Source organism: Chelonus insularis, unplaced genomic scaffold (genome assembly GCF_013357705.1).
Source record: "Chelonus insularis isolate UGA/USDA-ARS -01 unplaced genomic scaffold, ASM1335770v1 contig_85_pilon, whole genome shotgun sequence".
Classification (NCBI taxonomy): domain Eukaryota; kingdom Metazoa; phylum Arthropoda; class Insecta; order Hymenoptera; family Braconidae; genus Chelonus; species Chelonus insularis.
In genome coordinates this window covers 449,912-474,269 of record NW_023276773.1, presented here as the reverse complement: position 1 = coordinate 474,269, position 24,358 = coordinate 449,912, and the positions used below count along the sequence as shown (strand labels likewise).

Sequence of the window (24,358 nt, the reverse complement as noted above, 5' to 3'; positions counted from 1 at the left end):
AAGCTCTCACTACATTCATGAACGTTAGTAGAAGACGAACTGAGCCACAATAAAGCCTGCGCATAGACTTGTACGTGTGATTAGCCTCACAGTTTGGACGTGGTTGGACGAGAGTGTGGGGCTGTGGAAGACGATGATGGCTGCCACCAGCGACGAACAGAGTAGTATGGAGTCTTCGCGGACGAATTCAGGGCAAAATCAAACAATAGATCGGCTAAAAATGCTGTATCCAATGGTGAATGAAGATGAAACACCACTACCAAGATCTTGGAGTCCAAAGGATAAGTACAACTACATAGGACTATCACAAAATAATCTTCGCGTTCACTACAAAGGTATGTAGAGACTTTTTATCACTTACACTATGTTCATTCAAAAACCACGACCTTTTGTCCTTCTTATTTCGTTCATCATCACCTGTCATACACTTTTAAAGTCATTATAATAATCATCATGATTTCAGTTAGATCCAGTTACATCTAAATAACGTTTAAATATTGATTTAAAATGGCAGAGCTTATTTTTTCGTGTATGTCAGCGACCTAAACAAAGGAATCAGCTGATCGGTCATAGTCTACATGTTCATTATTTTTTTTTCAACCAAACATGGACTTGAAATTATTGATCAATGTTGATTATTGAATTCATTCATTATCCTACGTCTCAACATTTTATTAAAATATCTATCATTTCTATCATCACTATTTTTTTTTTTTTTGTTTTTAGATACCGATAGCTATTAAAAAAGAAAACTAAACAAATCAAGATGTTCAATGTGTAAATGACAGCTGTTTTATTTATTTGTGTTGATGAATTAGAGCATGTGTTTACTAATTATACATCATATTGACACATTCATTTTCAAAAAGATATTTAAATAATTGTGATATTGATAAACTTTCGAATTATTGTTACTCAATTAATGACCATTTAGACTTATTTGTTTCCTTTTTTTTTTTCTTTTTTTTGTTATAATCAGATTCTCTCACGCCCTCTATCGTATTCATAATGTCGTATATATTTATGTCAATATCTCTCTCACTTCCACTAGTATTAAACACCTATTTTCCATTTTTGTCCCTTCTTTTCACTAACTTGTGGCATTTCTATATTCCAAGTAATCATGTAAAAGTTATGCTGATTTTATCTTCTAAACTCTATTAATATATTACAATACACCTACTACTTGCTCTCTTGGATTATAATCATCTTTGTTTCAACTAATTCACCAACTTAACGCACTTATTTCTGCATCGATAATTCACATTGTGACCTCACTTCTATAATATAAATCTAATTCATGTTTATTATTATTATTATTTATTGTTTTGACCTTGAATATAATTACAAACCTTGAAATCGGTATATATATGATGATGATGATGATTATTATTTATTTATTTATTTATTTATTCAATAATTGTTGAACTTTTTTTTTTTTAATAGCAAAAAATGGTTGATAATGAAGATGTTTAGATTGTATTTATTAAGATAAAGAAGATTGTTTTGGAGTTGAGAAATCTCAAGAAGTAGACTGAGATGAGATTTTTATGATAATTTTATGATTTAGTGCACGTGTGTGTCCACGTGTAAAATTTATAAGGAAATGTAATTGTTGATGGTTTCGATAGTGTATGAAAAATAATCATGAGTGGGTAAGTTGACGCGTGAACATTTAAAGTAACATCAATGAAAAGAAGAATGGGTTGACCTAGTGACCTACAAGTCATTGCTGGGTTTTATCTTTGGGGAAAGAAATGATGTTATTAATTAGATATTAATTCTTGGTTTTTAAAGAGGCATACACGGGTAAACAATAAAATGGCAATGTTTTTTAAAAAGCTCTAGAAAATTGGATTGAATTTGAAAAATTCTAGGAAATATATTAGGGATTTTATGAGAAATAAAAATTTAACAAAAGTCGCTAAATTGTGTACAGAAAAGCTTAAAAAAATTTTAGGTAAAATTTTTATTTAAGAAGCTTCACGAAAGTTATAAAAAAAAAATGTAAAAATGTATTTTAAAATTAGAAAAAAAGTTCTAAAAGCTTTTAAAGAATTTTTAAATTAAATTTCCTTGAAAACAAGTCCTTGATTATATTTAAAAAAATTCTCAGTAACGAATTTGTTATAAGAATTTTCCAAAGAAGTTTAAAAAATCTTTTAAATAAAATTTATTAAAACAATCTTTATAAATAATATCTAAATCCACTTTCAAAAAGGTTAAAAATTCTTTGATAAAGTAAAGCTTTAAAGCGCTAATTAATTTTAAGTGAAAGAAAGAAATTTTAAATATTTATATGATACATAAAATTAATGAAAATTTTGAAATTTTTAGGTTTTGGTAAAACACACAAAGACGCTGCCAGTGTTCGCACAACGCATTCAATACCTGCTGCCTGTGGTCTTTATTACTTTGAGGTGAAAATAGTGAGTAAAGGAAGAGATGGATACATGGGAATAGGTCTTTCTGCCCATGGAGTTAACGTAAATAGATTACCTGGATGGGACAAATACTCGTATGGTTACCATGGTGACGATGGGCATAGTTTTTGTTCATCAGGAACTGGTCAACCGTATGGGCCCACATTTACCACAGGCGATGTAATTGGTTGTGGCGTCAATCTTGTGGATAATACCGCATTTTATACCAAAAATGGACACCATTTGGGCATTGCCTTCACAGATTTACCAGTTTGTTCAAATTTTTATTACTTAAAAAACCTAAAAAAGAATATTTTAAGTCACTCTAGATAATTTTTATTCCAAAACTCGGCTTTTAATTGAAAAGAAAAACATTTTTTTAATTATCTACTAAGTATTTCCAGTAAACTTATTTGAATAATTGTTTAAAAAAGTGTTTAGAGAAATGTCTTGGAATGAAAGAAAGAAAAAACCATTTTAAAATAGTCATCAATATTTAAATAAATAGTTAAAAAATAAAAGTGACTTAATATCGTCTTTTTTTGGAATTTTTTTTCAATATTAATAAAGTTAATTGTTTATACTGATGATTATATTGATATTTATTTATTTTTTTCAGCCAAATTTATATCCTACAGTAGGTCTTCAAACACCTGGAGAAGTAGTAGATGCTAATTTTGGACAAACACCATTTGTTTTTGATATAGGAGACATGATCAATGAACTTCGTGTTCGAACTAGATTACAGATTATTAATTATCCTACACCTGATCATGGTCAGGGTCAATGGCAGGCTGTTCTTCACAAGTAAATATTTTTTTTTCTGTTATATTTAATTTTATTTAAAGAATAATACAAAATAATTTATCAATCAATGTTATAATAACATCATAAATCTACAATGTTGTTAAATTTTTATAAAATAAAATTAAAAGTTTTATTATATATTTGTTTTAGAATGGTTTCAACGTATCTTGTTCATCATGGGTACTGTGACACTGCCGAAGCATTTGCCAATAGCACAGGACAAGTCTTTGAAGAAGACTTTAATTCTATAAAAAATAGACAAAGTAATTAATTTTATTTAATAAAATCTTAAGAGTTTAATGAAATAATTAAAAAAAAAAACTAAAGGAATAATTATTTAAATTAAATTACAGAAATTTTAAAACTAGTGTTAGCTGGTAGAATGGGTGAAGCAATAGAACTCACAAGTCGGTTATATCCCGGATTATTAGAACGAGATCCAAATTTAATGTTTGCTTTAAAGTGTCGTCAGTTTGTGGAAATGGTGAATGGAAGTGATTCCGAAGTAAATCAAAATAATAATGACAACCAAACAAGTGTTATTCAATCAACAAAAACATACAATAAACTATCTGCTAATGGGAATGTTGAGGAAATGAATTTAAATAATACAATAAACGGCTCTACCGATCAACCATTTATTAATGGCCAGATTGAAGATGATGTAGAAATGGAAGAGAATACGATGAATAATATTAATGGTATTAAAAATAATACAAATGGTTATCAGAATGGTAATCCCAATTCAAATGGATATAAATGTATAAATGGTGAAGACATTGATATGGGTATGTATTTTATTTGTATTCATTTCATCAATAAATTGAATATATTATTATCAAGTTGTATATAATTAATAATTAATTTAAAGAATATTCAAGCTGTTACAATCTGGTATTGCTTTAATAATTATTTTTTCTAATTAATATTCTTGACAATGTTTTAATGCTAATTTATATCATTATTTGCATTTACTATGATTAAGATAATGTTTTACAAGAACTGATTTTATTTGGTATTTAAATTTTGAAAAAAAAAAGGACTGAAATTAAATCATAATCAATTGTCTATAATTTTAAAGTGGTGTACATTTAAAGTACCATTATTGTTAATTATTTCAATTCTTTCATTTAATACGTAATCATTTTCAATTGTTGGAGTTTGAATTTTTTAAAAATATATTAACAATGAATCCATTCAATATAAAATTTTCATTTATTTTTTTTTTCTTTGTTTATAGAAATAGACAGTGCCAATCAAAATCAAAATAACAACAGTAATACAAATAATAATGGTCTTTGTAATAACACAGAAAGCCAAAATTCAACGATAAAAAGTAGTAAAAAACAATTATGTGGTGGTAATAAACAAGCAATTGAAAAGATGCTTGAGTTTGGCCGACAATTATATTCACAGTCGATACATCTTCGGCAACAGTATGGAAAAAATGAAGCCAATAAAAAAATGTTACAAGATGCATTCAGTTTATTGGCGTATTCGAATCCATGGAATTCACCAGTTGGTTGGCAATTAGATCCCCAGGAACGGGAAACTGTATGTGCTAGACTTAATTCTGCAATTTTAGGTAAGTAGTTATTTCAAAAGCAAATTACAAAATTCTTTCATTAACAATGATGTATGTCAATGAATACTGGACAGTTTCTTTATGCTTACTGTAATGAAGTAAAATCTTCCAAAATAATTAATATTATCTAGTAAATGACTGGTACATAAATGTTATTAATTATAAATGCAATGCTAATTTTTTTTTCTCTAATTTTTAAACAATGCTGAAGAATAATGAGAAGTTTTTAATTTTATTTTTGTTCATAACAGCCTTTTCCTACTCCAAGATTCTTAATTTTATATTAATTCTACCCTGAGTGACAACCATCACCTCTATGTTGGAAATAATTTGACAATTTTTAATTTATCATGATAGGTATTCTATAAATTAATTGTCAGCTCGTAAATTACAATAGATTTCCGCAAATTATCTTCATTTATTCTTTACGAGACAATCGTATGCTCACTCAGAGCTCCATAAAATTTTCAGTACATCTTGTACCTCTTTCAACGATTCAAGAGCCTCAAATTGTCGGATTTCTTAATTATTTTTTATGTAATAAAGATATTTAATCTACTGAGTTTTTATGTCAAAGAAGAAGTTATGCTCTTAGGTGCTTTATTAATGATAAATAAGCTTAAAAGTTTGTAATTAATATTAATAATATTTGATGTACTGGTCGTTCACTAGATGATGGTCAGATTTATTCGACATTTAATCCTATTTTTCAATAAATCTATCAAAGTTAAAACATCGAAATATTTTTGCTACTCCATGAAGTCTTTCATCAGCTTAACTAATCATTTTAATTCTGGATATCTCCATTTCTTCCTCTATCCAATGTCAAGCATATTAAGTAGGTCTTTTCTAGTTGTTTCTAATGATGATATTAACTCTTCATCAAGTTGAAATATTTCATTGTTGATGCAAGAACCTTTTTTAGGAATTATTTATTACTAATTTATTATTATTTTTTTTCATTTTAGAGTCTACGAATCTTCCACGACGACCACCCCTTGAAGTAGCAATATCTCATGCGAGGGAATTATTACGACTGATGTCTGGAGCTGGTCTCGGAGCTTGTGGTTTTGCAGTTGTGGATAATATCATTCAATATTGACGGTGCCTACCTCTGCTTTCACGACCGCTTCTTCTACCTGCCCGTGTGTGGTGAGTGATCCTCTTATTATCCAGGGAAAGTGCCTGACAATCGATGGACTCGACGAAAACAGCAACGAAACATTTCCAGAAGCAACAAAAAATTCTTTAATTGCACTACAATGCAACTTATTATGGGTAAAAAATCGAACTTCTGGCCATTTTTCCTTACAAAAAAAAAAATAATAACAAAATATAGTAAAACAAAAAAAAAAAACATAGTGATTCTAATGAACACAGAAATATTGTATAAATATATCCTGGATAGTTGAGTCTAATGGAATCAAAGTCCTTGGGGTAAAATTTTTTTTACAAGAAAGATCTTTTAGGATTCGGAGACGGAACGTGGAGCAGACGATACTATTGATGGAACAACTACGCGATTTAGCGTGCCTCTTCAACTAAATGCCAAGATAAATTTTATGTTTTTTGTGAATATATTATTAAATTAAACAAAATAACTCTCCATCATCTTGGCTGATCTCAAGACCACAACAGCGTAGACATAATCAAGTTAGACGCTCAGACCTGCCAACTAAAATTGGAGTTTAAATTTTCTTAGATGAAATTGAATTAAGATCAACGAAAAAAAAAAAAAACAAAATAATTATTCAAATACTTAGAAATTGGTTTACAACAACAACAACAACAACAGTTTGCTTGAAATTTATCACTCGCTTGTGGTAAATAATCCGCTAATAAATGTTTTTATCACGTTTAAACTGAGCGTTGTATTATGTTTTCCCGTTTCTAGGAGAAATAACGATATTTAATGACAAATTATGTTTTGAAATAGTCATTTTTAAATGTGTTCGATATAAACACTTCTTTATACTCAAATAATTTGTACAGAAAAATTCTAAAAGAATACCATTTTTTCATTATAATTTCACTTAATGCGCATGCGTCATAGATCTTATTACGTATGAGAATGTGCGCATGTGCAGCCGAAAAAAAAAAAAAAATTATGTAAAATTATAAAAAGAAAAATTTTATTCTTTTAATTTTTTCGACAATAATGTCAGACAGTTTTTAACAATATTATTGATCAGATGATATTATTATTTTTTTTTTTTTTCATGTTTTACCAACAATTAGCATTTTTTTTTATCAAAAAAAATGTGTGCAATATATTGTGTCTTTTAGATAAATTTTATTTACATTTTTGATCACAAATAAAATAAATTAAACTAATGGAAACGTGAGAACATTCTTTATTGATGAACACAAAGGTCTTAAGTTAACATGAATAATATAGAAATGGAAAATTAAAAAAAAAAAAAAAAGTATAGATAAAAAAAAAATAATAATAACTTAACTAAGAAACGATCTTGTACTCTATAATAAATAATAAGTAATTGTTTTTTATATGCGAAAATAGAATATATGAAAAATGGATAATGAATAATAAGAAAAAAAAAAAAAAAAATATTAAAACAATTATAAAAATAAAATCATATGCAAACACTAGTTAATAAGCGAGCGTTTAAATACAATTTAATATGTAAACAAATCATATAAATTAAAAATTAAGTTAAACTCAGATTAATTATTAATTGATTAAAATAATTTTTAGTGTTACGTTTTATGTACTATAGATGAAATTATAATATTAATATGATGATGATATGTGCGAATACATCAATTATTTGGACAAGAAGATTTTTTTTTATTTTTCATAATTTTTGCCGTTTTATTTCTATATTTTTAAGATTATCCCTTGACTATTTTCCCTAGGGTTGTTTTTTGTGCATTGTTTTCGATAATAGTGGTGATTAATCGATATATCATAGGTGCTAGAATCGATTTCTCAACATATACCTGATTAACTATTGTGAATCGATTTTTTAACTTAAATTTCGTTCAAGAGTGGAATTTACTTAGATTGAGAAAAAAAAAATAATAATAATTACTAATAATTGTAGAATATTTTATTAAATAGTCACAATTAATTCATTTATTATTTTCTAATTATATAATATTATTAAATAATAATTTCATGCAAATCAAAATTATAAATAATATTTGTGAAAAAAAGGAATGTTTTTTAATTAAAGAAAGATTTATGAATTTTATAATTATGAGATTTTGAGGGAGGGGGGGGGAGGGTTTAATTAATTGTCATGTATCTATAAAAGATATTTGAAATATTTGATCGTATTAGAATACAAGAGATTATATTTATTATAATATTATAAAATATTTTAATTTTTATACTCACTTATCGACTGAATTAATTTGTTTATATTTAATTTGTGACTGAGAATAAATATTTTTTTAATTTTTTACTAATTGTTAAAATCAACTAAAAGACCTGTTAATAATTTGTGATATTAAAAAAAAAAAGAATTGAAATCATTAATAAAAGAAATATTATTGTGACTGTTTAATAAAATATTTTATTAATTAAAATAAAAAAATTTTTTTTTTTCTCTGTGTATATTGAAACAAAAAAAAATTTTTAAACCATGTATATATAGTTTTTAACAGTATTTATATAGAATTTATGTATATATCTATACATATAATAAAAAAAAAATGGGTATTATTTTTTTTAACTGTTTTGATATACAAGAGTTGATTGAAGAACTCTGAGTCTATAAAAATGAATTCCAACGATATTTAAAAGATTTTTATTATTTTAAATGTATAGTATCTAACATCAGTAATATTTTTATGTTTCATTTTTCTTACCAAAAAGAAGAAAAAAGTAAATAGTTAATTACAAGAAAAAAAAAACAAACAAAACTTAACTAATGAAATCAATAAATGTACTTTGATCTTTTTATTAGTGAAAAAATTACTTTAATTCCCTTTTTACATCTATTGTTTTTTATTTAATGATATGTTAATTGTTTAAATATTATTGTTTGTAAGTTTAGAATATAAAAAAACTTCCCCAATGTTAATTATTTTATCACTAATAAATTCGATCAGACGAATAATTTATTTATATATTTATTGCACAATCATCAATAATAATTTCTGCAATGAATAATAATAATAATATTATTAATAATAATAATTACAATAATACTATAATAAAAATAAGAGATACAAATCCAAGTTCTGAGCAATTGAATGTCTGTGTAAAATGGCAGCTGCCTTGTAGCAACAAATGGAAATAATATTTACTCTTACAACTAATTCATTAATCCAATAATTGTTCACTATAATTCTTTAATACTTTAATTTAAAATAAATGATTTTTTTAATGAAGATATAGAGTAGATGTCCCAATTATTGATATTATCCCAGTTATTAACGTTCAATTATTCGGACTAATAATTTTTACATACCCTAGACGCAATTTTTTTTCTGATTATCTTATAAACTGTGAGAGATAAGAAAAAAGGTTTAGTATAAAAATTAAAGATTATTCAATTTTACAAAAAAAAAGGTTCGTAAATTAGCGAAAACGAGATGATAAGGTTGAAAAATTATTAAAAATTGATTAATTTCATTTTGCAATTAAACCATAAGAGATACGAGATAATACTTGAGAACATTTTTTGTGTAAAATAAAAAAATCTTCAATTTTCATTCGAAACTTTTTTTCATATCTCTCATAGTTTATAAGATAATCAGAAAAAACTGAGCTCTGCCTTAGCTTTTCGATAAAGTCATCCTTTGCACGGAATTGGTACAATGTTTTTTATTGTCACTAATTATTCATAGCAATTACTAAGATAACAAAAATCAATTTTAGACTCAAATAATTGTGTGATTCCAAATGAAAAAAAAAAGAAAAAAAAGATTAAAATAAGTTAAATAAGTGTACATAATTATTGCAGTTATTGTTAAGTCATTATCTAAAACAATGCAAAATTAATGTATCAATAATAATACATTAAAAAATTTAATTTCCATTGATGTCAAATTAAAAGAAATCTTATGATTAATTTACTAGATAAGTAAGTGACACTGGAAACCAGTCACAACGTATTTAAAAAATTATTTCGATGTTTCAATTCATTGGAACATTCACTCTAGTACTTAATAATAATAATAATAATTTTCACAATAATAAGAATAATAAAACGTCATGATCATTTTTCTAAATTCTTTATAATAATATACTTTTTAAATACATATAGACTAGTGTGTGACTTATAGGCCAAATGATAAGAAATTCAACTTTTAAGTTTCAGTTACAATTTATTTTTATTTATTTTCGAATTATTATTTGTAACTTCCACTCTAATACTATAGAATTATCAACAGTTTCTAATTTATTTTTATATATTTTTTTTTTATTATAATTCTTTGTTTTTTCTCAATGATTTTATTTCGATCAATTCCAAATATTAATCAATGATTATAAATGAATTAAACTGGTCAATAATTATTTTAAATAATTCGTTGAATTTTTAAGGAATGATAATGTTGATAAAATAAATATACATGTAATTTAATAACTTAATTTAAATAAGCTTCAGATCACTGAATTGAAAAAGCACCTCAGTGAAGAACAAAAACAAAAAAAAAAACCAAATACCACAGATATAAGTTTCAGATCAATTGAAAAATTCCATTTTAGAATTGATATTATTTTTCCACCTTTTGTTGTCTTAATGAAGGGTTTGAAAATCATTTTTCAAATGATTAGCATTCATTAAACCTACCCTCTACTATTCTACTTTAACTGCTCAATGAAAATTTATCTTACAATCTCGTGTGATGTCTATTTTTCTCTTAATTCTTCTTCTCCTGTCATTCATCTTTATCCCATTTAGCTTCTTCTGCTATTCGGTCGAAACAATCCAATAAAAATGTGTACTAAAATACAATAAATAAGATTTAGTTTACAATTAAAGTTAAGGTTTAATAATAATTGTTTAGATTAAATTAGACCTAATGAATTTTAAAGTTCTATTTTTCAGGTATCAAAATGGATGCCAATTTTTTTAACATATATGGACTACTTCACAACTAGCCCAGGATGATTTTCAGCTTGAATTCGTCAAATGTTGCTTCCCCCTTGCTCTGTGCCGACCCTCATATGGCCTAAATAAATTTATTTACTATTTAAGTGTATCCCAGCACAAATAAGTTATTTTTGGGGGTGATACCCAATCGGAAGTCCACCCTTGTTATGGTAGGATTAGGCAACTTTGACTTTTACAAAGTAACCGGGAGAGATTTATCAGCACATCATGTGAACGATATTTTCTCAATTTATTTAAAATCTAACTTGATGGTGAACAACTTCATCGTTTGAGAACTAGAGTAGCCTCTATGATTTCTGCTAAATTCAAAGACACATCTAAACTCTAACTGAAATGTTTTTTAGGCCTAATTTGATCATTTTTTATTGAAACAATTATCATTATGATTCAAAGTTTCACTAAAGATACTTACATAAGGAGTAAAAACTTTCAACCATCTTGGAGGACGATCGTCTTGTCTAGTATATTGAAAACAAAAAGCCATTCCTTCTTCATCAACTTCCCACCTAGTGATATTTTTCCAAGGAAATTCTACCACTTGACTCTCTATAGTACCGTCTTCTTTAGCGGCATGTAATTTAAATGCAGCAGCGCCAACTGCAGCAATCACATGACCTTCCTTTCTGGAATCACAAGGACAATGTGGAAAAACAATATCACCATATCCACTCAACTCCTTGGCTAAATTAAGGTACTCCAGTTTTCTCGAAGCATCTTGAAGTGCTTTCAATTGGTACAATCGTTCACCAGCATTAATATGGCCACGATTAACTTCATCAATAGTTTGCCAAAAAATCCACGTTAAGGCAGCGTCATTTAATGAACGTGAAATGTTAAAAAGCCATCGTCGGACAGACAGACATGTAGCACTGGCTGTTGAGTAGTTTTGAATGTACAGAGTATGAGGATGTTCATGAGGTTGAAGTTTACGTTCAAAATTGTATTCAACGATTTCGAACAAATAAAAATACTTTGCGGTGTCAGGATCAAGACCAATTTTGTTACAAGTCGCATCATAAACATCTTTAGCTAAAGAAGCTTTTGGAACTGTCACTGTAACAACTTCACGGTCGGGAAGGAGTATTTTAAGATCCACAGCTGGACCTTGATCTCCATCATCATCAAGATGATCTGTTAAAAATTCTTGCATAGCATCTGACTCAGCTATTACTCGAACTGCACAGACTTTTTCTAAATACTGTTCAAGACCTCTTCTTCGAGCGTCCAATTGTTGCTCTGACATTTGAAATGGCCATTTTCCTGGTAACCTTGGGAAATTAAAACCTATAAATTCCTTCTTCAAGGCCACATGTAGTGCTGCGAACTCGCGATAACGACGGGAACAAAGATGACGACCAGCCATATATACATTATATACAATATAACGTTCATGCCTTCGTTCTCGGACGTGGTAATCTGGTACGCTTATTGGAAGTGAACGTTTTTCACTGTAGTCCACTGCTGCATAACTGAAAAATAAATTTGTTTTACAGTCAATTTCGGTTTGTTTATAATAATTTGTTGGACAATTTGGGCAAACTTGATCTCAATAAGGATCTAAAAACATTTAAAAAGACACAAAAGAGTCTTTTGTTAAAAATGGAGTTAAAAAATTATTTAATTAATAATAAACGAAATTTATTTTGAATTTTATTGAAATAACACTCGAGAGATAGTTTTCAAGCTATCAAATTCTGTCTGGAGAATAATCAAAAATTATAGACTAAAAAATTTATCTTGATGAAGAAAAAATATCATGTCTAGCCTGTAGATGTTTAGAAAATTAAATTTGTTCATTGTTTTTTATTTATCACTTGTGTTTGAGAATAAACACACCAATAGATGAACAGTTGACTCCAAAAGATGGACAATAAATAAAAAAAATCATGCTAAATAGAAAACAAAAGTTTATCTAAAGCATTTTATTTTTTATCCATTATGCTATCAATAAAATGATTTTTGTAGATCAATTTTAAATAAAAATTTTAATAGCTTTAAAAACATTTTTTCACTACTCTAAAGTCGCTTTGTTATTAGAAAAATAGTAAAAATTAATTTAAAAAAAAAGGCTATTGTTTCGTGTCATTGTTTTTTTGAATATTTTCTAAAGCATTACCATAAAATAATAGACTTATTTTATAATAATAATAATACGTCCATAGTTTCTTTAAAAAATAATTTTATATTGTGTTTAATTAAATTGTATTTAATCAGACTCAATTACTTTTGATTGATTCTATTTAAGTTGGACCACTCGTTGGATATTAAGAAGCTTTCTCAGTTCATTCAATTTCTATCAAAATATTATTTTCATCGAACAAAAGGCTGTTTTAACTTCTTAGCAACGTTTGTTCTAGAAATATTAGAGAAATAAATATCAATACTTGATGTGTAAGGGGTCAACTCCCTTCATATATCTTGATAAATAAAAACTTAATTGAATTTAATCAATTTTTCCTGAAATTCATGTAATAATGATGTTCTATTGAAGAAAATAATCACATTTTAAACATAAAATTCTTTAAATTAATAAAAACTTTGAAATTAATTATAAATTACTGAGAATAATTAAGTCAATCACCTTAAATCTTCAAATGGTTCTAGACGTTCAGCTTCCTGTGGAGTCACTGAAATTACTGTTAACGTCAATACATCACCACCTGATTTAATTAAATCAACAACTTGTTTATGAGTAGCGCCTTCAACATTTATATTATTCCTGAAATAAATAATATGTTGAAAATAAATCATACTTTATTACTAAAAACTCTAGACTTGAGTACTGTTTAATTTTGTTTTGAAGATTGTTAAAAGGTTATAATTTATTTTTTTTTTCTAGCATTCTTACACTTCCAAAATCCGATCTCCTTTTCGTACACCTGCTTTTTCTGCAGCTCCATGAGGAAGAACAGCACTAACATGTTGTAAAGGTGCATAAAGTTCTCCATTAATACTACGAAGCTGTCCACCTTCACTGACCTGCCCACGAACATTAAAACCAAATCCAGTTTCCGTTTTATAAATAGTTACACAACGTGGTCCTTGACCGATTGGATTTGGTGTATTATTTGTATTACTTGAACACTGAGACACATGACCGTTGTTTATCATTTTTATTTCCGAATTATTAAGAGCACAATCATTATTATTTTGCGGCGAATGATGTACTTCAGATGAACAAGCCGCCATCTTTACTAATTTTACGAATTGTAACAGAAGTCGATTTTATCGACGTATTAACGTTCTGCCATCTATCGACAGTTGTTTCAACTCGGTACCAACGTAGGGTAACTCGTCTTGGATAAAAAATAGGTCTGAGCACACTTTGTCTGTGCTTACACGACGAACTTCCCATTAGTAATTGTTTATAACAAATTCGTATTGTTATAAACAATGTGTAATTGTTGAAAGTCATATTTGATTGTGAACAATAATGTCTAGTCAGTATCGACTCAATTTTCAAATGAAAATGTTATTGTTTGACTTAAAAGTATTTTAAATAGCTAATCTTTTCATTTTTTTATTAGTTATTTTGTTATAAAAAAAAATAGCTTGACCGAATTTGTCGATATCTCAATCCGTTCTTGAGATATTGAAAACGAAAAAAATGCTGACATCCGTACAGACATACGTACGTACGTACACGTACGCATCATTCTAAACATATGTCAGTATGCTTGCAAATACCATGAACCGTAGAGATACGATGAAAATTCAAATTTCACCAATCGACCCAATTACAATAACTTCCTAATGGGAAGTTAATAATAACGAATTATTATTCTTTTGTTTCTTGAAAAATTTTGTCAATTAGATTTACAGATTGTCCATAAGGTTTTGAAAGAATATCGTTAACAATTTTTATGTATTCTACAACTTACAATTATTAATTAATGATAGATCTCTTCTAAAATTGCCGCAAAAATGGTTGACTTGAATGAACAGCACAAAGGGGAAGTTCAAAGAGTGATAAAGAGCATTTGTGAGCATTAATGTCAATTGATGAATAAAAATACAATATTTACAATCACTCAATACTATTTAGTCAATGTTCGATAAAATAAGTAATAAAATTAAAATATGTTCATTACAATATATCATGCTCATTGTTGACATCTTACACAATATGATACTTCCTGTGAAAATATTTTTATAATCAATATTTATTACCATTTTGGCAGTTAAATTTAAAAATGTACTATTGAAAGTTAGGATGGGTATTTGTAAAATCAAGTACAAGTTGAATTTCTATTTAAAAAATATATATTAATGAAAAGCTCATTAAATATAATTAATGAAAAGCTCATTAAAACCTTTGAAAATATTGTCAGAGTAATAAAGAAGCTCTCTGATGTGTTTTTTTTTAAAGAAAAAAATTTTTTAAATATGAAATAATTTTTTAAAAAATTCTACGTTCCACGGTCCCTTTAATGGCATATAATTAATAAACGGTAAGAGATACGTAAAAAATGTATGAATACTTTTTTGTAGAGAATTTAATTCTCTACAATTTTTACTCGAAACTTTTCTTCATATTTCCAGCCGTTCTCAAGATATTACGGAAAAAGTCATTTTTGTACTCTTTCACATTTTTTTTGCAAGGGTTCCCTTGCATTCAGGATCCTGATTTTTTGCATTAATATTCCTACGACCCTTACGCACATTTTCGCGTTGGTTTCATTCTTTTACCGCAAAATGGTAATTTCAGCCATCCATTCATTGGACTAATAACTTAGTTCTTTATTCTTATCACGGATTGCATTTAGAGAAAACGTCCTTACATTACAGATAGTCGTACAGAACTGACTAAAGACCTTAAACTCATCAAGTATTATTTAGACAAAGGGATCTAAGCCACTTCTCTATTTGTTTAAACATTACAGATGGTTATAATAAATAAAACACATGCAATACTCTGAAGATAGAGTACCAAAAAACTTAATAAAGAAAGAGTCCTTTGTATGACCCAAGTGTCTGAAGTCATAAAACAGGGTTAGGTCTCGCTTCTTCTCTTTATATAGAAATATGTTTATAACTAAGTGTTGAGTTCAACCATAAGTTTAATATTTAAAAAGCCATTAAATAAAATAAACAAAATATTAACTAAATAAGATTCATTTTTGTTCAAAGAATCCAACATGTACGACATTTATATTCCTTCATTATTGTATTTACTTATGGATTTATACCGATCTACACTGATTGGGCTGTTAATTATGAATTACACAGTTTTATGACCATATAATAACAAGAAAAATTACAGTAGAAAATATTTAAAGAGAAATATTAAAGATTGTTATCAAGCATATGATGGTAGATAATGGACATGTAATGGTGATGATTATGACCCCATACCTTGCAAAGATACTATTATCCTTGATGATCTCCATGCTCTTCCCACCATCATATCAGTATCAACATGAAGATTTTAATCAATGGAAAATATATTACATTTATCAATGAAACAATTGTTTCATTAACTTCTATTCATTTCCATTACCAAAAATATCATGCTCATAATAAGTTCAATAATGATGATAAGTTCATTAGTGTTGGACTACCAACTATCAATGTCAATCAAGTGAATACTGTAAGTATGATATTTAATCAATTATATTGTTTATACAGTGTTGGCACATTTTACAGATATATTATGAGTTTTAAAATATTAAATAACAATGCTTTGTAAAATGATAATTATTGATAAAATTGAAAAATAAACTGGACATAAAATTCTTCCAGATCATGACGATTCTCCAGATCAGTTCTGTATCACTTGATGAACAGACTTCGTATCTTTGATCTCCAGATAACGACAGAAGATAACATTCCAGTATGGAATAGAAATAACTGAAAATAATGATTTATTATTACTGAAAGATTGAAAAGGAACATTAAAATAAATTTTCTATTCCTTGGATTTTGATTCTTACGTAAAATAAGACTGATAATAATCAAAGATGGTAGTATTTCTTTTATATCTCCACTTTCTAGTCCCATGATTGGTAACACCAATATTAATACGGCGAGGCATTCGATGATAAGTATTTTCAATAAAATATGAGGAATTAACAATCGATGACTTTTCTATAATATCAAAAGTTACAGTTTTATTCAATATTTTTTTCTTACCAGTGATTGAATTTTTGAAACTTTGATCATTTCTAGCAAATTAGTGATTACCTTCATGGATCCAAACATCATCACCAAGCATGTGCAAATTGATAGAATGGCAACGACAATAAAGTAGATGGATTCAGTGACATGGCTTTTGTGGAAAAGAATGGAATTCTCTACAATAATCAAAGTATTTGATATCTAGACAGGAAGCAAAAGTTGGATAAGAATGATATAATCAAATAAAAGTGAGTTGTTTGTTAATAATCTGTAATTCCTCACCAAATCCAGGATACCAAAAATAAAACATGCTTGTGATAAACTGAAGCAAAAGAACTTGTTCCATTTGAATCTATATGCCATCTTCTTATTGTTTTAAAAGTCAATTTCACTACACAATTTTATGCTAAAGATTTACAGTCAAGATTCTTTGAATTAAGTTGGAGAAAAAATGAATTTGACATTCAGCTTGTTGATGGAAATATCAGACTGAATGATAGAAGAATAAATATTAAAACAATGATGCACTTAATCAATAACTGTTAAATTTCACTTTGGATTAATGATTTGGAATACTTTTTTATAGCCTCTGGACTGTAGATAATAAAAGTAGGTTTTCATTCTTACTTATTTTAATGATAGTGAAAAGAGCTTTTTTGAATATTCTAATAATTATTTAGCTTGAGTCATAATTCATGTAAGATGTTTATTGTTTTGCTTATTCATACAAATCTTATTCTAAATTATAATTAAGTTAGAGGTCGATTTTTAACTTTGAAAAGTATTTTATGGAAAAAAACTGATTGGATCCGATTGAATTGCTCTGATTTAGTCTATTTAGATTTTATTATTCTCCATCCGGGACTATTTATTCAATTATCTGAAGTCAATATGTATTGTTGTATTCCCAATGACTGGACGATATTTTATTTAAATCTATTCGTTTATTGTCAAGTAAATAGGTACACGATATTACAGAATATTTGTTGTATGAGCGATTTAGAAGATTTGAGTAGTTCAGATGATAGATTCTAAGTAAGTCTCTGGATATTGAAGAAAGGAGCTTTATTTAAAGAGCTGACCCGAAGGTCCAGGAGAGGGGTTGAAATCTAGCTTGTAGGGTTAAAGGAAGTGTTTTTATGTAAGGGAAATTTGGAGAAATCGGGATAAGTCCAAGGTTCATATTTTAGAAATCAGGGATGATATAAAAAAAAGGGTTTTCGGTGAAGGACTTGGAATGTATATAAAAACTAGGTTTTCTCTGTAGAGAAATCTTAACTTTCTAAAACTATAAAACTAATGTTTCTTTAAAATTATAAGTGTATAGGTAAGGTATATAACATTATTTTAATATTAACATTCATGAACACATGTTAATTTGTGTTTTTTTTTTGTTATAAATTGAAAGTTTTTCCTTTTAATCAAATATTTCAAATACAACATATTGAAACACGAGATTTGTTGTGTGTAATTTGTAAAAAATTTCATGAGAAATAAAATAAGATCAGTCTCAGCTCTCTACGATTGATAGTTTTCGAGATATTGAAGCCTTAAGGCTGGGCTTTACTAACCTCAAATCACCTCAAATTTTTCGCGTCAAACTGTGCATTTTTTATTTGTTTTTTTCATGTGAAAAATATTCAGGAATATGTAGAAAAGTGGCATACACATCGGAAAACAAAGATTTTTCGTACCAGTGTAATAATAATCGTAGAATAAATAACTGTTCAGTGAATTTTGAGGTGTCATGGCGGATTCACTTGTCATGAGCCCTTCATTGAAAAGTTATTTATTCTACGATTATTATTACACTGGTACGAAAAATCTTTGTTTTCCGATGTGTATGCCACTTTTCTGAATATTCCTAAATATTTTTCACATGAGAAAAACTAATAAAAAATGCACAGTTTGACGAGAAAAATTTGAGGTGATTTGAGGTTAGTAAAGCCTAGCCTTAATACAAAAAAGACCACTGTTTTATAAACAATTGACTGTAGTTCATCAACAAAATTATCTTTTTGAACTCTTCGTTTCTTTTGTTCTATATCCTACCCTTATATTATAACTTAGTTTATTTATGTATATTTTACCTAGCTTTCTAAATTCTTCAAACCCTTTTTTCTATATCCTGTCATAAAACTGCACTTTAATATTTCCCCAGAAAACTACACTTTCCAAAATTCCCAAAATCCTTAACTACCTGATTCGACACAGTTTCAATAACCAAGAAAACAGCCTTACGTCACCAAACAACAACCCCTTCTATCCTGAATTTCATCCCATAAATACACCCCATTTTGAGGAACCTCAACACTCTTTTCTAAGACACCAACCTGTCTACTTGTCTTCTATTTTCTAAATCATACTATTTTATATTAGAACAACTGTAACCTGTACGAACTAATAAGTTTTAATAAACTCGAAGTAGAACTTAAATTCGTGTTTCATTGGCCATACAACACTTTGATCGAAAACTACACCTGTTCAAAAATATATAAACCAAGTTAGCATTGATAAAATATCATGACTCTTTAATTTAACTGAACTCTAACTGGATTATAATATAAAAAACTTAGATATATTGGTTGGATTAATTTGAAATAAATGTTAATTTCTCAAGAATGACTTCAGATTTAAGCGACTTTTTATTCCATCTATACTCAATCTAATGAAGCAAAGTGTTTTTCTTTGATTTCGCAGTAATGATAGGGAAAACAAGGTATTATTTTTATTTGTCTTAATAAAAAATTAGTTAGAAAAATTCTCAAGCATGGTACAATTGTGTTTATGATATTGTCATCGCTGATAACACCATTTGATGGTCAATGCTAGCTCAATCAGGACCTGGTCATGATCCTGTTGTCCATTCCTGCAAGAGCTTTTGAATTTAACTTAGCTTTTAATAATTTTATTTAGCTTTTAATAATTAAATAATTAATCAACTCGAATCATAATTTATGTAACAGTTTTATTGTTTTGTTCATAAAAAAAGATCTTATTGTAAATCATGTTGTCTCCACTCTCCTCTTATTTAATTTATTAATAAATTAAATGTTAATTATTATTATTTAAATTTAGATTTCATTTTCTTCTAGGTTTTCTAGTTTACTTATCTAAAATAACACAAAAATTATCGATATAATTGCTTAATTTATTATAATAATACTTCTTCCAAGAATGGTTATTGGTTATCGACAACTCTTCATCCCATTTGTATTTGATCTGATCGAGGCAAATACTTTTCGTTGATTTCACGTTGACGATTGTGCATAATACTCCAATATAAGAACCAAAAAGCTAAGAAAAAAAAATAATTCTTAATGTTTGTAAAGAATAATGAATATCAATCAATTTTATTTGACTTGGATTTTAATTCTAACCTGCAACGGAGCTCAGTACCACAATATTATGGCACAAATACAATATATACATAGATATTGGAAGGTGTTGGTTTTTCGCATAATTTTCCAATGCAAAGAAACTCATTACGAGAAAGAGCACGAAAAGAACCATGTGCCATACAAGATGAGGAAGCATTGCCCAACGATATTCCTACATAACCATAAATTGTATATTAAGCAGATGGAATATTAATAAAATAGGGTTTTATTTTTAAAACTAATAATTTTAAAGAAATAAATGATTACCATTATGGATCCAACGACCATAGAGAAGCTTGAGAAAGCTCCAATAGAGCTAATGATGAGCAATAATATAGGAGAACAACCAATATCCTCTGTCTTAGGTGCAGTAATTAATATCTTTCCAAAGATATAAGAATTTATTATCTAAAAAAAAACGAAATAATTTATGTCACAATAACATAATCAATAGCAAGTTCTTTGTTGATATTCTGCTATTCCTTACCAGATCCAGGATTCCAAGAATCTGGCATGCTTGCGATAAGCTTAAACAACAAATTCTTTTAATTTTAAATGTCATATCCATCTTGCAACTTTATGTAATGTTAATTTCACTACACTATTTTACTTCAAAGATCAGACCAAAATAAATTTGGTATTCAACTTGTTGATGGAAATATCAGACTGAATGACAGAAGAATAAATATAACAGTGGAATACTTAAACCATCACTGTTTTGGGTATCACTTTGGATTAATGATTTGGAAAACTTTCATATAGCCTCTGGACTATAGATAACAAAAGTAGGTTTTCATTTTTATTTATTTTAGTAATGATAAGAACTTACCTGAATATATTTTCTGTTAATTGAATAACTAATTCTTTTATTATTATTATTTTGTTTATTAAAACAAATCTTATTAACTTTTGAAGTAGGAAGACATTGTAATGGATTCAATTTTCAATCTGATGCAGAATGTAAACAGACGTGCTCAAGATATCTTACGAATATCTTTCAGAGGTTTTTCAGATAACTTCTAAAATATTTATCGCTAGATAAAGATGCTTATTAGATATCATTTAGACCATTTTTTGTTGGATGGGTAACAATGAAAATAACATGACATCATTATTGCTCTTTTGGATTCAGACATCATCATCAAACATGTGTCCATTAAAATAACAATTGTACCAAGAAAGAATCCATCAAAACTCACACAAAACATACATATTATCATTTAAAGTTATAATATATACACTTTTATCTTTAATGTATCTGGTATGACAAGTAATACATAAATTAACGAAAAAAGATAATTTTTTCTTTTGTTTATTTATTCTATTTTTAGTCTAATTATGAATCTCTTCAAAAAATTCTGATAAAAGTCTAGAAGAAGATGATATTTCTTTATCAATGTTTTCACCCTTGTAGCTGTTTTTTGGTTTCCTAACCTAAGATCAATGTCAGACGTCAGATGCTGTTGTAGAAAGGAAACAGACGTACGTAATTTTTTCGACAATTCTAATGATAGATCTTGACTACGAGGGGCATATTAATAATAATAACTATGATTGTTGATAAACCGTGAGTTCACCTTTTGTGAATAAAAAAGTAACTGACTGGATAGCTCATCAATCAGTACCATTTAAAAATAGCAATAACATCAAACAATAAATGAATCCATAACAATCAACATTAGACAATTTTAAAAATATATCAATGATCTCTTTTAATTTATTTAGATTTTATCATATTTTCCAGGTTTATTTACTTACTTACATAAGGTAGTATAAAAAAAGAAAGATAAAATTATTCAATTAATTAATTCTTCTTTAAAAAATGGTTTCAGTTTTCAACAACCCTTCACTCCACTTGCACCTGATCTGATAGAAGCAAATGCATTTCTTTGATTTCGCAATAACGATTGTACATAATACTCCAATACAAAAACAAAATAACTGAAAACATAAATAATTCATTGTTAAAAAAGTATGTAAATAAATTTTCTATTACTTGGTTTTCAATTCTTACTTGGAACATCAATGATAATGATGATGACAAGCACGAAATTCATCACACGATCATACTGGAAGTGCTCATCTAATATGACATAATTTTGTAATGAAATCACACTTATTACAACAAAGGTTATGATGAGAATCAATTGCCATACAAGATGAGGAAGCATTGACCAATGATTTTCCTGTAAATATCAAAAATTGATGAGATATTAATCAACTACTTCTTACGTTCAGAATCATAATAATCATCATTCATGATCTTTAGTGAATTGATAATCACCTGAATAGATCCAATGATCATGAAGAAACACGTGCTAGCTCCAATAATAGTTAGAGGAAGAAGGAATTTAGGACCAACTTCATCAGTTCTAGTTACAAGCACTAACAACTTGGCAAATATATAAGAATTTAGTGCCTGAAAAAGTAACAAAATAATATAAATCACAATAATAAAATCAATAACAAGTTTTTTGGTAATATTCTGCTATTTCTCACCAGATCCAAGATCCCAAAAATAAGACATGCTTGGGATAAGCCTAAGCAACAAACTCTCTTCATTTTAAAAGTCAAATCCATTTTGTTATTTATTTTCAATTCAACACTACTGCACAATTTTACTTCAAAGATCAGTCAAAAATGAATTTGACATTCAGCTTGTTGATGAAAATATCAGACTGACAGAAGAAAAAATATTAAAACAATGATGCACTCAATCAGTAACTGTTAAATTTCACTTTGGATTAATGATTTGGAATACTTTTTTATAGCCTCTGGATTGTAGATAATAAAAGTAGGTTTTCATTCTTACTTATTTTGATGATAGTGAAAAGAACTTATTTATTAGCTCAAATTACAATCAATAAAACAAAGTCATTATTTTGCTCATTAAAATATAATTAATGTCAAGAGTTCGATTGGTCTTTGTTGGATTCTCTGAACAAAAATGAATCTCAATTAATTTTTTATTTATTTAACAACTTAGTTTTAAATTTAGGAAATATAAACATGTGTATTCTTAATACACATCTGTAAGGACTCCAAACTATTCTTCTTTATTTTATTACTCTTTTTATTATATAATCTTAAGTACTTGGGTCAGTGTTGAAATATTGGTTAAATATCATCAAAAATTATTCTATTGAAAGTATGATGAGTGGTCTAAGGATGTTGGTAGTTAAAGAAAAAAGCAAACCTAAGTAAAGGATAATAAAATCCCAGGGAAAATCCCAGTATCCATAAAAACTGTTTAGGAAAATAAACAAATTTTAGTCCTGGTAGACATCTGTGGGCCACACTTCATATTTTTAGTTATATAGTTAGGATAAGTACTTTAGGATAATTTTTGAGTTAGTCTTTTGTAGATTCTCGTGAAGAGAACATCATAAGGAAACTCTTGGATGATTACCTTCCTATAGTCCTAATTAAAATAAAGACATTTCATCAATTGAAATATCGACATTCTAAATATTTTTAGTAACCTATTTCCCAACAGTCAGTCAAAGGACCCTTTGATTTTATTCAATATTATGCTACATACTATGCTTATTAATGCTTATTAATATTATGCTACATACTGCAGACATCTGTAAATATGAACAAAGAAGAGACGATTGATTGTTTTTACTGTAGAGTAATGTTTAAAAACATTTTTTAGTTAGTTAGAAAAGTCTCTGAAGGATACAGATGAACTTCTCAGCACAATCCGCTATCGTTTAATAAAGAATCCATAAGTATTTTAAACTACAAAATAAATTCAGTCTATATTGAATTAATATTCCTTGACCATAACCTTAAATTCCCAACAGTCTTGAATTTTAAAAGCCTTTTTCCGAAGAAAAATCATTGGATCTAAGATTAAAATGGATTTAAATTCATCAGATTTAAATGTATCTCAAAATTGGCTTCATTAAATTGGATCTGATGATAGTAGTTACTTGGTAGTAAACAATTTTT

The 24,358-nt window shown here is 27.5% G+C and overlaps 2 protein-coding genes across 4 annotated transcripts; one reads left to right on the top strand and one right to left on the bottom strand.

Annotated features, from left to right (window-relative positions):
- Positions 1-7: 7 nt before the first annotated feature.
- Positions 8-7,364, top strand: RanBPM (Ran-binding protein M). 3 transcript variants are annotated; one of them, XR_004690889.1, is made up of 8 exons: positions 8-335; positions 2,338-2,693; positions 3,043-3,230; positions 3,381-3,493; positions 3,584-4,018; positions 4,471-4,815; positions 5,784-5,967; positions 6,285-7,364. XR_004690889.1 is itself a non-coding variant. In XM_035090616.1 (7 exons), the coding sequence occupies exons 1-7, from the start codon at positions 134-136 to the stop codon at positions 5,915-5,917; spliced, it is 1,773 nt and encodes a 590-aa protein (XP_034946507.1). In that variant the 5' UTR covers positions 8-133; the 3' UTR covers positions 5,918-7,364. The 3 variants fall into 3 exon arrangements, 1 of the variants encoding a protein (XP_034946507.1); XR_004690888.1 differs by having other exon boundaries at positions 5,784-6,093; XM_035090616.1 differs by having other exon boundaries at positions 5,784-7,364.
- A 2,934-nt stretch (positions 7,365-10,298) lies between these two features.
- On the bottom strand, positions 10,299-14,093 carry Snx27 (sorting nexin 27). The gene is made up of 4 exons (XM_035090689.1): positions 13,753-14,093; positions 13,486-13,623; positions 11,317-12,373; positions 10,299-10,734 (listed from the first exon to the last, which is right to left on the bottom strand). Exons 1-4 carry the CDS (start codon positions 14,091-14,093, stop codon positions 10,669-10,671), a joined length of 1,602 nt encoding a protein of 533 aa, XP_034946580.1. The 3' UTR covers positions 10,299-10,668.
- Between the last annotated feature and the right edge of the window lie 10,265 nt (positions 14,094-24,358).

Excerpts from the sequence above, each read along its gene's own strand:
- RanBPM (XM_035090616.1), top strand. The coding sequence starts at position 134 with ATGATGGCTGCCACCAGCGACGAACAGAGTAGTATGGAGTCTTCGCGG. Across the intron at positions 3,231-3,380 it reads TGGCAGGCTGTTCTTCACAA|AATGGTTTCAACGTATCTTG; the intron begins GTAAATATTTTT and ends TATTTGTTTTAG. Across the intron at positions 4,816-5,783 it reads ACTTAATTCTGCAATTTTAG|AGTCTACGAATCTTCCACGA; the intron begins GTAAGTAGTTAT and ends TTTTCATTTTAG.
- Snx27 (XM_035090689.1), bottom strand. The coding sequence starts at position 14,093 with ATGGCGGCTTGTTCATCTGAAGTACATCATTCGCCGCAAAATAATAAT. Across the intron at positions 13,624-13,752 it reads GGAGATCGGATTTTGGAAGT|GAATAATATAAATGTTGAAG; the intron begins GTAAGAATGCTA and ends TATTTATTTCAG. Across the intron at positions 12,374-13,485 it reads GAACCATTTGAAGATTTAAG|TTATGCAGCAGTGGACTACA; the intron begins GTGATTGACTTA and ends TTTATTTTTCAG.